Consider the following 14273-nt stretch of genomic DNA (forward strand, 5'->3'; position numbering starts at 1 on the left):
ACATTGCATAAAAATACCACTATGTCTAACTTCAAAAATCAATGGATAAATTTATGACACCAAAGTATGATAAATGTAAATATGATAATTTAAGTGTTAGACATGTAAATACAGAATAATTGTGTGGTGTGCATGTAAATTTTCCACAATAAGAGCAAAAACTCAAAATTGCATGCATCAAAATATGTCTCAAAATGCCAAAAAAGATGGCCTCACTTTTCTAGATCCTCAAATGCATTGAAAGACAATCTTATGCATGACAATTAATACCCTTCCCAAGCCACATCCACTGAAATTAATACTTACATGCTCCTATTCCGGAATTAACAAAATTGTTAGCCTCACAAAAATAAACATGAAATTGTAAATAAACACTAATTTACATAAAAAAACATCAACACTTCAATCCTTCATTCCAGCCTTGTTTCCTTTCTTTCCTCCTTTCTTCCCCAAGGGTTTTCCTTTTAAACTCTTGCCCTGAGCTTTGTGGCCCTTCTCCTTAACCGGACGGCCGCCCCTCCCCGGCCTCCCCATCCCTTTAGTTCTCTTATCCTTTTTCATTCTCCTGTCGACCACCACCTTCCCTTTACCACCCTTCACCGGAACCCCTTTCTTCGCCACCACATACTCCTTCTTAGGCCTTGTCGGTGCTGCCTTCTTGTAGAGGTGATCGATCATCTTCCGTTTAGACCTTTCGGAAATGTCGGTCTGATCCGAGATGACATCTGCTTTCTTCCGAGCTTTCTCCAACTTCTTCATCGCTGCCCTTTTCTTCCGCGCTTTTGCCTCGGCAACCTTCTTAGCTGGGCGAGCATCAATTTCCCTAAACTGCGCCCTCATTGCTGCAATTTCTTCTTTTGTCACGGGCTTCATTGGTTGGGAGTGTCTTTTCTCCTCTTCCGCAAACCAGTTCGGCAGGCCAACATCATCAAACATATACTTGTTGTAAGCATCATCGAGGATTTGCTCCCTTTGCTTCTTTTGCAACATCTTCTTCGCGTAAGCGAGAATCTCCGCCTTTGTGTCGTCGTCTTCTTCCTCTGATTCATCATCCGACGAAGAGTCATCGGAGGTATCCAAGGGGTCTTGTGGAACTATCTCAAAATCCTCCTCTTCGTTGGCCTTTTGGTATTGTGGAGGACTGAGATCGTTGGGGCGGAGTGTTGTGTCTACTGGCTTTTTTGATATTGGTTTTTTCAAAATTTTTGGCAGCACAACAATTTCATCTTCGGTATCGCTCGCCTCTACTACGCCATCTTCAGCTGCTGCGGCGAACACATCTTGACCGAACCACTGCTCCATTATTTGCTCTTGAGTTGGTTGGCCATCTTCATTGAATGGGATAACAAGAGGATTTGTTTCTTTGCAATCCTGATCCTGATCAGAATCGGGATCCATAGCTGCATCTTCTCCTTCAGCGGTCTATAAGAAACAGGGCAGTGAAAATACACATTAGACTTTCATATCGAATTTCTCTTAAATATTAAAAAAAAGTTTTAAATTTACATTTACAACACCTTGGTGCTATAAGCCTATGTATTAAATGGTGCATTTGCTTCTAAAAAGTTAGTGAAAGTGGTACATCTGATTTGATTTTAAAAATTTTAGTGTTATGAATGTAAATATTAATGTATAGGTGTTAAATTTGTAAAAACATAAGATTTGTGTGGAATATGTAAACGCCCCTCGAATTTTCACCATGATGAGGCTATTAAAACTAAAGAGAAACTGATGTAAAACTAATGAAGTTTAAAGTATTCATATGCAGCACATTTGTAAATCGTCTAATAAATCTTGCAAGAAAGATAGAAAGCAAAAATAAAAATGAGTAACATCTTGTTTTAGCATAAAAGAATAAAATTTAAGTATGATCAATACTGCTTGGAAGGTTTTAATTATTTGAATTAAATAAAAATCTATCTTAACAATATCACTCAGACGTTAAAAATAGTGAACTGCTAAGAGAAGGGGCAGCTAAAGAAGAGATGAGAGGGGTGTAAACTAGCCTGAATTGTGCTCAAGCCACCCTCAGTTTGAGCTTGAGTTTAATTAATTAATCATGTTCGAGCTCGAGTTCCAACTTAAATCTATGAGTTCGAACCAGCTGGCTCACCGGCCGACTGGTTTATTATGAAATAGAGAAAAAAATATTAATTTAAGCTATTGTTATAACAAAAGGACAAAAAGGATGAATAGATAGGACAAAAATAATAAAAAGTGAATTAATATAAAATACAAAATATCATTACTAACTTAAAGATATAATCTTGAATTTTATTATATTTTGAGTATATTTTATGTTAAGTTTCAAATCGGGGCTGGCTTGAGCTTGTTGGTTAGCGCGTTGAGCTTAGGTCACGAGCCATTGGTCTAACAGAGCCTAAGCCGGCTCACGAGCCAATTTGGCTCAATTACACCCCTAAGATGAGTAGGATATTGACTCACAAATTGCAGCATAATTTCAATGTGTGCACATCAATTACATTAAATACCTCCATTAACTCCGCATCTCCAACAGAAATGTCTCTTTTGGCACGTTTCCTTTGTTTTGTGCTGCCTCCCCTTCTAATCAGATATCTTTCATAAACTTCATCAAGCATTTCCTCAACTTGCTCATCATATCTGATAGGAAATTAAAGTTGTAGAATTTAGAGAAAAAAAAGTTAGCAAGCTTCACATTGTGTATTTTTTAACATAAAAATGATAACTTTAGTAGATCAGAAATGTGGGCAGAAGCTGAGACATACCGCCTTCGTTCCTCATCGGAATCCGAATCACTAGAATCAGCAGCAGCCTGATGTTCTGCTTCATTTTCACTACCTCCAAGTTCACCATCTTCATCACTCGCTGACTCAATAGTTTGTAATTCTTTTTTCCCCTGAAACATAATATGCAGAAGATAATCAAAAAATAAACTATATTTTCCTTTTTTGACATATGAAAATGTATACTGTCTGACGTCATTTTAATAAAAAGCAAATATCAGTATCAGTGCATCACTAATAACATATAAAAATGTATACTGTCCGATGTTGTCAATCTGATCTAGAAAAATAGAAATAAGGGAAATTTACATACACAACACACAATTCTTATGTATTTACATATTTCACACTTAAAGTTTCTTATCTAAAAGTGGTGATAACGCTATTTTTAAGGTGATATTAAAGATTTGAGGGTGTATAAATATGAAATTTTACGTGTGAGATGTGTAAATATATAAGAATTGGGTGGTAAGTATGTAAATGCCCCTAGAAATAAATCTATATCAACTAAACAAATGAGAGGCAATTAGCTCTAAAGATAAAAATAGCATGCAAACCAAAGAAGGGAGTACAACGTAAAAAAAAGATCATTAGAAAAATAATCAGAATTATAACAATGCTTTAGAGAAGGAAGATAAGAAAGTATAGGCAATCTACGACCAATCTTAGTGCAGACCCATCAAATTCAAAGGTGCAATTATTTCACAAACTACAACGTACTCTAAACAAAAGAATGAATGGCAGTTATTTCCAGAAAAAAGAAAACAAAATAAATTTCAAAAATAACTCACCAAACTGAGCTTATAACTTTTTTTAAAATTTCAAAAAAATAATTATAAATAAAAAAATAACTTTAGGAAAAAAACAATTTTAAAATTTCAAACATAAGAGATTCTAAAAATTCAGAAACATGGTTTAAAATGAAAAACTGCAGTCATTTGCAAAACCCACCCCAATCACAAACCTTTATTGCAGTGAGGGAGAACAAATGTTTATCAAAATAACTGTCCTCCGTAGCATCAATTTGTATACCCAATGCTTTGCGCGCTTTATCCTTAGCACGGCGTTTTTCAAGGAGCTTCTTCGCTTTCTTTTTCTTGCGCTCCATTGCATTTGTCAGCTCCTCCATTTCTATAAGTAAGCGTTCATCCTCATCACCCTTTGTATCTTTTTCCACTTTTGCAACTTTTGAAGCATCTTTATCAGATGATGACAGTGTCTTTCTTATGTGCATTCGCCACCTGTGTAAAACATACACAAGCAATGGACTCGAATGAAAATTTGCATTGCAAATTCAAATATAGGAACCAGATGCAAACAACACCTTACATGATGAAAGACGTGAATTGACAAGATATCAGTCTATTTATCTATAGCACCCAATTCTTATATATTTACATATCTAACACTTGAACTTCAATTTTTTACTTTTATATTTTATACCACTCAAATATTTCACTGTCACATCAAACATGCCACCATTTAAACTTTTAAAAATTGAAATAAATCTTTTCACGTATAGTTAAGGGGGCGTGTACTTAAAAATTGAAGTTTAGGTGTTCGATATGAAAACATGTGAATTTGTGAGCTCCAAAATTCACGTTCACTCCCCAAGAATAAAACAACAAATGAAATCAATGAATAAGATAACCAAATATTTTTTAAATCAAATCTGATTACTAAATACTTTGGAAATAAAAGTGATCGCTAAAGCAAACATGCAAAGAAATAATAGTGAGACATCAGTAAACTCAGTTCATAAATTGTCAGAGAATATTCAACTAGGAATCAAATCAAACCAAGGAAAAAAACAAAAAAAAATGTTACTAGTAAATAAAGTTCAACTTACTTCAAAAGATGCTTGAAGCTATTCTTGTCTAAAACATACAAATCCTCGCATAGTGATTTAATCTGTCAAAATCAAGATAAAGTGACCAGTAAGAAAGAAAAAGAGAAGTACATTGCAAGCAACCCGCAAAGAAAAAAACTAGAAGAAATTAATCATACCTCGTCCGTAGTCAGATCATGCTCCTTGATAGATAAAGATGACGAATCCTCAAAAGATAATGCATTAACTGAACCAAGAAACTCAAGTGGCGAATCTGACCAAATAAAATCAGATACTTTTCCGACCTTCCATAAAGTTGTAATTCCATCTTCATAGCTACATGATGAAAGCAATAATCATCATTTTGCAGTAAAAAATAAAATACCAAACCTTAATTTGGTATAGCTACATGGTCCTACTATAACTACCATGATAGCAAAATGCAAGGTGATTCCAGAAGAAGCAACTTTAGAATGAAAATATATTACAAACTTTCATATTTGAAAATTCTACAATAGCACCTACCCTCAAGCTTGAGCGCATATAACATGAAGATCAAGTTCATAACAAAGATTGAAGAATTAGAGTGATCACAGAGCTTTTGTAAAATATATCACAGCTATTCTTCACTAGAGACATCAAGTGATGACCTTCTTTGAGAGAAGGGCATTTCTAACAAATTGACAATCTATTTCAGTATGTTTTGTTCTTTAGGGTAAATTATGATTGCTAGTAATATGGATCGTTGTATGATTATAGCACTTATGATTAATCATAAGTTGAATAACACAAAAGACATTTTTTAATAAGAATTTTAATTCACATAATTTGCAACAGAATGTGTCATTGCTCTGTCTTCAACTTCTACACTTGATATACCAATAACAATATTTTTTTTGCTTCTTCATGACACAAGATTTACTCTTACAAAATCATAAGATCATTAAGTAGACTTTTGAACTAAGACAAATCCAGTATATTTAACATCAAAGTGCACTTTATATTTTAGATAGTTAAATTTCTAAAAGCTGATCATTTCCAGCATTTTTCCTAAATTTAACTTCATATCCTTAATATAGAATACCAAAGTTAATTTTTGAACTTTGCATATGCAGACTTACCAGATAGTTAAATTTCTAAAAACTGATCATTTCCAGCATTTTTCCTAAATATAACTTCATATCCTTAATATAGAATACCAAAGTTAATTTTTGAACTTTGCATATGCAGACTTACCACACACCAACAACAAAGAATATTAAATCACTTAAGAAGATATCTTGGTTTGCACCCCATAAGATAATAACAATGATTATCATCAAAACTTTCCTCCTTAGAAGTCCATAACTAATCCATTTGTCTGCACCCAAGAAGCTCGATTTCCCCAAGTAACTATATAGCATCACACATATTACTATTTTGTAGAACACAAACTCGAAAACAAGAAAGTTCTTTGAGAGACCTAACTTTTTAAAACAAATGTCTTCTGAAGATGCTGCTTAACTTTCTCGACACCTAAGATTTCAATTTCAATAGGAAGAATGTAATTAACATGTGTTGCAAGGATAACCATCCCAAAGGATGAAAGATGGACGAATATAGAATGATTTATTGTAATAGTTTACATAACAACTTAAGGAAAAAGCTAACAGATTTTATTAAAAAATGGCATGATACAAACCACAGTAATCATACCAAACAATTGAGCAACAACAGGGATGTAGTAAAAAAGAATAAAGTACTTTTCCTCGATAGAAGTATCATTTCAATGAAATAAAGCTAGGAATTTCATCAGCACAAATGACATGATAGATTGTAACATTACACTATCATGCTTATAATCCAAATTTGAAGCATATACTTCTGCGCATTTTTTTTTTTTTTGAAACCGCAAGTAGAAGCATATCCATCTCAATATCAACGATGCAAATGAAGTCAAGCCCATCTAGAGAAGTCGCGCCCATCTAGAGATTTAATTATTCAAGATAATGCAACTACTATTCATATTGCATATGAAACATTTCAAAGTGCTCACATCAACTTAAATCACAACTTAGAACAGCTTACCCTTCACGGTTTCTCTTTTGTTTTGTCCCTCTTAGAACATCGATCACCTACTCAGAAACATTAAATTACAGCATCAAAAAAAAAAATCAACAAATTCAAAAATATAAACTACAAAGCATATCTTTCAACTTAACTACCTTAGGTTGCTCTGCAGATACATGAAAAAGATGCTTGACATCAAGGAGACGTGGGTCTATTTTGGCTGGGGCCTTATATCTTTGACCAATAACATAAATTTCTGCAGAGGTGCTACGACTGGCAACTGGTTTAGTTACCTCTACTTTCTCAAATAGCTATAAATAGAAGGTAATTCATTTATCAAGCTATGTAAGAACTCAATCAGTATAATGAACAATAAAGTGGGCCAAACCTGCTTAAGGCAAAATATGATGGCGCTATAATCCTGTGACCTGAAAACCTACCAAGAGAAAACAATCATAAATGAAATGCTTAAAGCAAAACAACTAAACTTGTTTGTTTCTGAAATGAAAAGCTATTAAGAAATTAACTTGGCATAACATTATTGCATTCAGTAAATATGAATATGCATAAAATCTTATGATCTCTGAGAGGCAAATCAAAAACCAAATTAAGCAAAATTAGCTATCTCAAATAATAGAATAGTTACTAGAATGAAGTGTTTTATTTTGCTGCAAATAATTTAGTAATGCAATAGCAAGCTCAAAGGGTAAGAGATGAATAGCCTAATATAAGAACGAGTGAGTTCACTGTCTTTACAAGAAGAAAACCATTAGCGTGACCCACGTTAAAAATGATATAATTTCAAAAGTTGGAATGCATTGGTATATATGATGACCCAGTTGTCCATGTAAAATCATTTAATAATGTAAAACCATTAGCGCGACCCACGTTAAAAATCATTTGACAACCACCTCTTCTTGTTTTTTGTTTTTTTTTCCATTTCATTTCTGTTTCTTTCTCAAACCAAATAAAATCTGAATTTCCAATGACAAAAAAATTAATTTTAATCAAATTAAATAAACAAACATTAGTTTAAAAAAATGCTTGTATGAGCCAAAAATTAGTATTTTACAAGGCTGAATTAGTTGCTAATGCCATTGAATTAACTACAGCATAAATTGCAATTTTACATCCTTTCTCCATGCTGCACTAGCAGTCGGCGATCCATAATGAAGATCATAAACAGTTGCAATCTATAAAATGCTTGATGACAAAAAACAATTGGGAGTGGTAATATGACAACATGGATTGTAAGGAGAAAAAGGAGCTTGGAATAGAGCTAGAGGAGCAGAATCTTATTAACTTATTGGTGAGAGTAGTAGCATAACCTATGGAGTATAAGAAAATCCGAATCTCTAAAAGTCATGTTTAGATTGAAGGAGTTGGAGGAAATGCAAGTAAGTCTTACTTTGACTTCATATTGATTTTTTTGCTCCAATGTAATTAACATATAAATGAATTTTATTAAAAAATGCGAGCAAATGCATTTTTCCATTGACAATTCTCGACTCCAACCCCAGTGAACAAAATAACACCACTCAATAATAAATCAATTTCTCATCGATAAAACAAGAAACTTTAAAATCCCTAAATTTCTCCTAAACTAAAGAAGTGGGTGAAAACTTATTTCAAATCACTTTCATAACCAGCTCTTTTTGTTTTTTTTTTTCCTTTTCAGTTTTGTTTCTTTTTCGTTTTGTTTCTTTTTCAGATCAAATAAAATCTAAATTTTCAATGACAAAATAATTAATTTCAATCAAATTAAATAAATAAACAAATAAACCAACCTTTGTAAGGAATATGCCTTTGGGGCCCAAGAAAGTGGTAGCAAGACGAATGGAATCAACCACAAGCGTGGACTGCATCGTGGCGTCTTTTCCCCAGGCAGCACCAACATTCGGCGATCCATCATGAAGAACAACATCAAAAACGGCGACGCCGTTTGAATCCATGAGTCGCTTGATGGCGGCACGGCATCGCGGGGTGGTAATATCCTCCGCAATGGTGTGCGCGCCTCGTATAGGGCGTATGGGGACGAGATCAACGCCGAGAATGAACGAGCCAACCGGGGCGTGACGGACGGCAACTTGTAACCAGCCACCCGGAGCGGCGCAGAGATCGAGAACAGAACGTGCTGTGGGCAGGAAACGGAACTTGGCATCGAGTTGGAGGAGCTTGAAGGCCGCGCGAGAGCGATAGCCTTGCTCCTTGGCAAGATGGTAGAACTTGTCCAGGCGGTTCTTTCCCTTCTTCGCCTTCCCCATTTAGCTCGAAGAACTTTAACCGTTGGTGGTGGCGATGGAGATGGCTGCTGTCGTCGACGCCGAACTATCGAAGATGGCTGCTGTCGTCGAACTATCGAAGATGGAGATGGCTGCTGTTCGAAGAGCTTTACCTGTTGGCGGCGGCGGATGGGAGAACTTCGCAGGAGACGTAGATTAGGGCTTGCGGCTTTCGGGAATATAAAATAAAAATCCAATGCAAAAGGAAAAATGTGAATTATCAAATTATCTGTCTATCTATCTATTTATGCACCCAATTTCTATATATTTACATATCTAACACCCAAACTTTAACTTTTTATATTTATATTTTATACAACTCAAATCTTTCACTGCCCCGCCAAAGGAAAAATTATTCCATACAGCTTGCTTGCGTGCGGTATCCGATCCGGACCGTAAATCACCTGATCTACGGTCCCGATGTATTTCGGTGGGCCCCACCAAAATTAAAAAAAAAACAAAAATAATTCTACGGTTAGGATCGGAGTCCGCACGCAATAATTCCTCCCGCCAAAGATACCAGCATTTAAATGCAGTCTATTACATCAATTTCCTTATTTACATATTTCATATTCTAAATCTTAAAATTACGGATTTGGGATATAAATTTTTTTTGATAATAAATGAAAACAAAGCCTCAAAGTTTCATGATTTTGTTTCCATGCATCCGAAATATTTCTTGCGCTCGAACTTTATTCTTTTTCTTTTCTTCTTCTCGAACTCCGTTTACTTCTAAGAATTCCGGGAATGCAATGTTGGGATCGTGACTTACAAATACCTCCAAAACTCACATCTTTTTTCCTCCTTCCGGTCTGTTTTCATCATAGACCATTGGCAAAAGTAATTTATCCTTTGCTTTTTCATGTGCTCGATGTCCTTTCTTTTAATTTCTTATATAAGTATTTACTAGTTTTAAGAAGACAACGTCTGGATTGTGACAAATAAATGCCTCTAAAACTCTTGTCTTTCTTCTCCTTCCGATCCGATTCTACCAAATACCATTGACGAAGATAGACAACGTCATACTCTCCCTTCTTAGCGAAAATATTTGTGTACGTAAGATATACGCAGCGCTGCGTACGTCGAGGGTTATTCAGAGAGTACAAACATGTTATATCCGCTTTATACCCTCCTGTAACATTCACGTAACTTACATGTAACTACCGGAATTATAGAAGCACGGAACTTATTTGTAGGTTACAGATATGTTACAGGTAGTTTAAGGGAGGTTAAAGGGGCTATAACACGAATATAACCCCCTTATACCCTCTGAATAACCTCCCGACGCACGTAGCTCTGCATACGTCTTACGTACGCAAATATTTTCCCGTTCCTAGAACCCGTCGCTTGTTTTAGCTCCTACCAGAAAAAATCATCCCTATTATTCTTAAGGCTCGTTTAGTTGTTCATCTTCATATATGCCCTTAGAAAATTAAAGTTCAACGAATTTGTAGTGCCAACCATAATATGATAACTAACAACTCAGAAACTTGGCAATATTCCCTAGAAGAACAACTATAACAAGTATAAATGATTAATACTACATATGCCCCCATATTATTGATTTTTTATTGTTCTTCACTATTTTGATAAATACAACCATCAAATATAAGTGCGAACAATATAAAAAATGAACATAACTTTGTTGAGTGTAAAAATGAAAATTGAATTAAAATAAAAAATATATCTAACAAAAAAATATTTATCTAATAAATCCATTTTCTTTAAATATATGTTCTCTAACTTTGAATAATGAAGTGAGCCCTTACTAATTTGAACTTTGCTTGTGAGTAAGCTCAATAATTGTTTTGCCATAAAATGGCTCTTTTAATTGCTTCTATATAACAAACATATTCTCTTAACAAGTTGATCATATTTTATCTCATATTGGTTGTGAAACTATACATATTAATTTTTAAGTGTGTTTGTTTGTTGAATTTGATGAATTTCATTATATTTAAAAACATATTTTCAAACTCTAAACAAGTGTTCCTAACAAAAAACCAAACATTACACTAAAAGATGCACTGATTTGGTGAAATTCATGTATAGTTTTGTTGATTTCTGGAGTTTTCTTGTAGTGGTTGACAAAATTGTAGGTTTTTGAGTAAACTTATTTCATTATCATTCGAGTCGGTTTGCTGAATAAGTAATGTGAAACTTTCAAGTAATTTTACTAAAGTCTCGTCTATATTTGCTCATATTAACTTTTCCTTATGTCAGGGCAGTGGGGTCCAATTTTAAGATTGATTTAATGGATGATCAAATGAGAACTTATTCATCACATTCAAATAGTGTGTACATTGAATGCAAGTTAAAAATCAATTGAGGAAAAAAAAAATGAAGGTGGCCAGGAGAAAATAACCAAAAATCAGAAAGGTGTATTGAGTTTGATAGTGTTAAAGGTGTAAAGGAAGATGTTGAAGTGATTTGTCCTTAGATTAGAGGGCATGAATTTTAATTAAAATATTATGAATTTAGAATATCATAGAAGGAGCTTAGGTTTATAACCAGTGATGTTGAATATGCGGAGATGGTCATTCACTCGAGTGAATATAGATGAGTTGAGGTAGTGATCATCACATAAGGTGGTGGGGAATCTAAAATTTACTCGCAATGTCAAGAGACACTGGTTGTTAATAACATATTAAACAACTATTATTTGAATCTTGATTATATCTACAATAAACGTATTAAGAGAGTGATTTGTAATTAGGGGAGGGGGTATATAATTATCCTTGATAGCAGTGAAATGATTTAAATGTCGATGCACATTTTCCATGACATGCAATTTTAAGCAAGTTCTCTGGTCCATTTCATTAAAAGATGATTTTCGACTAAATTAAGGTTAAGAATAGATCTCGTGCTATTGTTTGTTTGCATTGAGTATGTCCATAGAGGGTAAGAGTTATATTAAGTGTTGATGGACATTCATTCTAAATAAGCAAATTAAAATATATGGGTCTATTTGAGACCACTTTCTGTTTTCTTTTTTTTGTTTTTGTTTTTTGTATGTTTTGTTTTTGTTTTGTTTTTTTGTTATATATTTTTAGAGAGAGTATTTGGTATTTTTATGATTTATATGATTTTAAAAACAAAAAAAATATATAAAATATGTTTGATTGGATATTTTGCTTATTATTAAACTGTTGGATTAGCGTACGCTCTAATATTAAATTATGCCGCCCATAACGTACATGTCATCTTCCTTACTCCATCTAGCATGAAACATTATTTGTGGGCGGGCGAACGACGAGCAGGTGGCGGTGAAGGGGAGGCCTGCGGGGGCGAGCAGGGGCCGGCGGTGGGCGATGGATGAGGGCGGCGTCAGAGGAGGGTAATGGAGGAGACTGCGACCAGCTTGTAGCAGGTGGCGACAATGGCGGGTGGAAACCATCAGTTGCAACAATAGGGGCACCCGACAACGGGCAACGGTGGGCCGTAAGCGGCTGCAGGCAGGGCCTGGTGATGACGGGCAGGAGGTGGCAGACGGGGATTGATAATGAGCGACGGTGGGCTGCAGGACTCCCTGTTTTCTGTCCTTGAAAAACATGCAATTTTTTTTGTTTTAGTGTTTTAAAAATAGAAGAATTCCTGAAAAAATTTGAAATAAAACATAAAACAGAAAAACAAACATTGTTTTTTTTTTTTTTGTTCGTTTCCTATTTTTTAATTTTCAAAATTAAAAAAAGGAAAAACAAAATTTGATCCCAAACATCTCCTATGCATTTATACCCCTAAGTAAACAGAGTTGGAAATAGACAATCAACGACTTATTGTGTTGCTCAACATATATAAGATATTGTGAAGAAGAATTAAGAGATCCCTCCTAAAAAGATCAACAAGAATTTAGAGAGCTTATACATAGGGGTGTGAATGAATCAAACACGAATGAACAAAGCTTATGTTCGTGTTCAGTTCGTTTGAAATTTAGTTTGTTTGAAATAAGCTCGTTTTTGAAATTGTTCGTGTTCGTTTCTTAACAAACGAGCCAAACACAAGTTATTCGTGAACGACGAGTCAGTTTGACATCTTTAATATTAATATATATAAATAATATATTATATTAGCTATATAACTTATATTATATAAATATATAATATCTATATTATTATATTACTAATAGAATATGTTAATATATTATTATTATTATTAACTTATTATATATTATAATTTATAAAATTAAAATTTTTAAAATATCATAAATTATATATATATTTATTTTAATTTAATTTATGTTTCGAACAATAACGATTCAAACACGAACGAACACATCACTGTTTGTGTTTGGGTCGTTTTTTGGTTCGTTTAACTAACCGAACGAAAAAAATTTGTTCACTTTCGTCTCGTTTACTCATCAAACAAATCGATCACGAACTGATTGACGAACCAAACGCGAATTGTTCGCGACCAACGAGCTTTTTTGACAGCCCTACTCATACGAGCTATCACTATTATATACGGCGGACGTCGAGAGAATTGTGGGATAACATTTTTTGATATGTCGATGATAATTATAGGTGGGTACATGCATTACATATATACATTTAAGCATAAGTTCTTTGTCGTATATTGCATATAGTTGCAATATGAATGATTTTTCTCTTAAGAGATTCTATGTTAGTTTCAACATTTCTATCGATAAACTTCTAATAGGATGCAGGAACTTAATTGGCATTGTGCTGATCATTTGAAGTTGAAATACTTCGTGTTTTTATGTCAGCTAATTCAACTAATGAAAATAATAGACTATTTAAGCTGGCTTTTTGCAGTTGTTGAACCAGAGTAGAAGAAAACTTAATAATGGATTTTAGAGTACTTAATAGAATCATTTGAGTATGAGATATAAAATCTAGCATTTATAGCTTGCATGGAAAGAGTCTTGGAGATGTCATGCATGTCGTTTTGTGGATTGGAGAAGCAAGAAGCAAGTCGGCGATGATTTGGTTGATTCAATCCGATAATTGTTGATGTAATAGAGATCAGAGAGAAATGTTAAATAATCCTTATAGAAAGTGGAGTGAGTTTTATTTGTTTTGGATTATCTTAGAAAAATAACTACTAAAAAAAGAGCAAATTGTCATAAGGCATTTCGTGCGACAATGTGCTGAAGTTGAAAGTTATTCCAAAAGACATGAAGTAGATTTAGATAGTAGTGAATGCACTTGTACATTATGACAAGTTACGAGATTACAATGCAATCATGCTGCGACAGTCATCAGTAGCAAATGACACTCTTTGTGGTGTATTTAAGTCATGATTGTTAGCATGTTTTTAAGGTGGTATGCTGTCTAATGTTATTAATAGAATTTTAAATATTTATGATTTTACTTGTAGGTATGAAATGAC

The 14273-nt window shown here is 33.9% G+C and overlaps 1 protein-coding gene across 1 annotated transcript; it reads right to left on the reverse strand.

The window, feature by feature from the left end:
• Positions 1–263: 263 nt before the first annotated feature.
• LOC110023478 (putative rRNA methyltransferase) lies at positions 264–9105 on the reverse strand. The gene is made up of 10 exons (XM_020722919.1): positions 8430–9105; positions 7031–7078; positions 6798–6953; positions 6661–6707; positions 4773–4929; positions 4615–4676; positions 3730–4006; positions 2748–2878; positions 2493–2622; positions 264–1422 (listed from the first exon to the last, which is right to left on the reverse strand). The coding sequence occupies exons 1-10, from the start codon at positions 8904–8906 to the stop codon at positions 403–405; spliced, it is 2505 nt and encodes an 834-aa protein (XP_020578578.1). The 5' UTR covers positions 8907–9105; the 3' UTR covers positions 264–402.
• Between the last annotated feature and the right edge of the window lie 5168 nt (positions 9106–14273).

This window comes from Phalaenopsis equestris, unplaced genomic scaffold (assembly GCF_001263595.1).
Source record: "Phalaenopsis equestris unplaced genomic scaffold, ASM126359v1 Scaffold000224, whole genome shotgun sequence".
Classification (NCBI taxonomy): domain Eukaryota; kingdom Viridiplantae; phylum Streptophyta; class Magnoliopsida; order Asparagales; family Orchidaceae; genus Phalaenopsis; species Phalaenopsis equestris.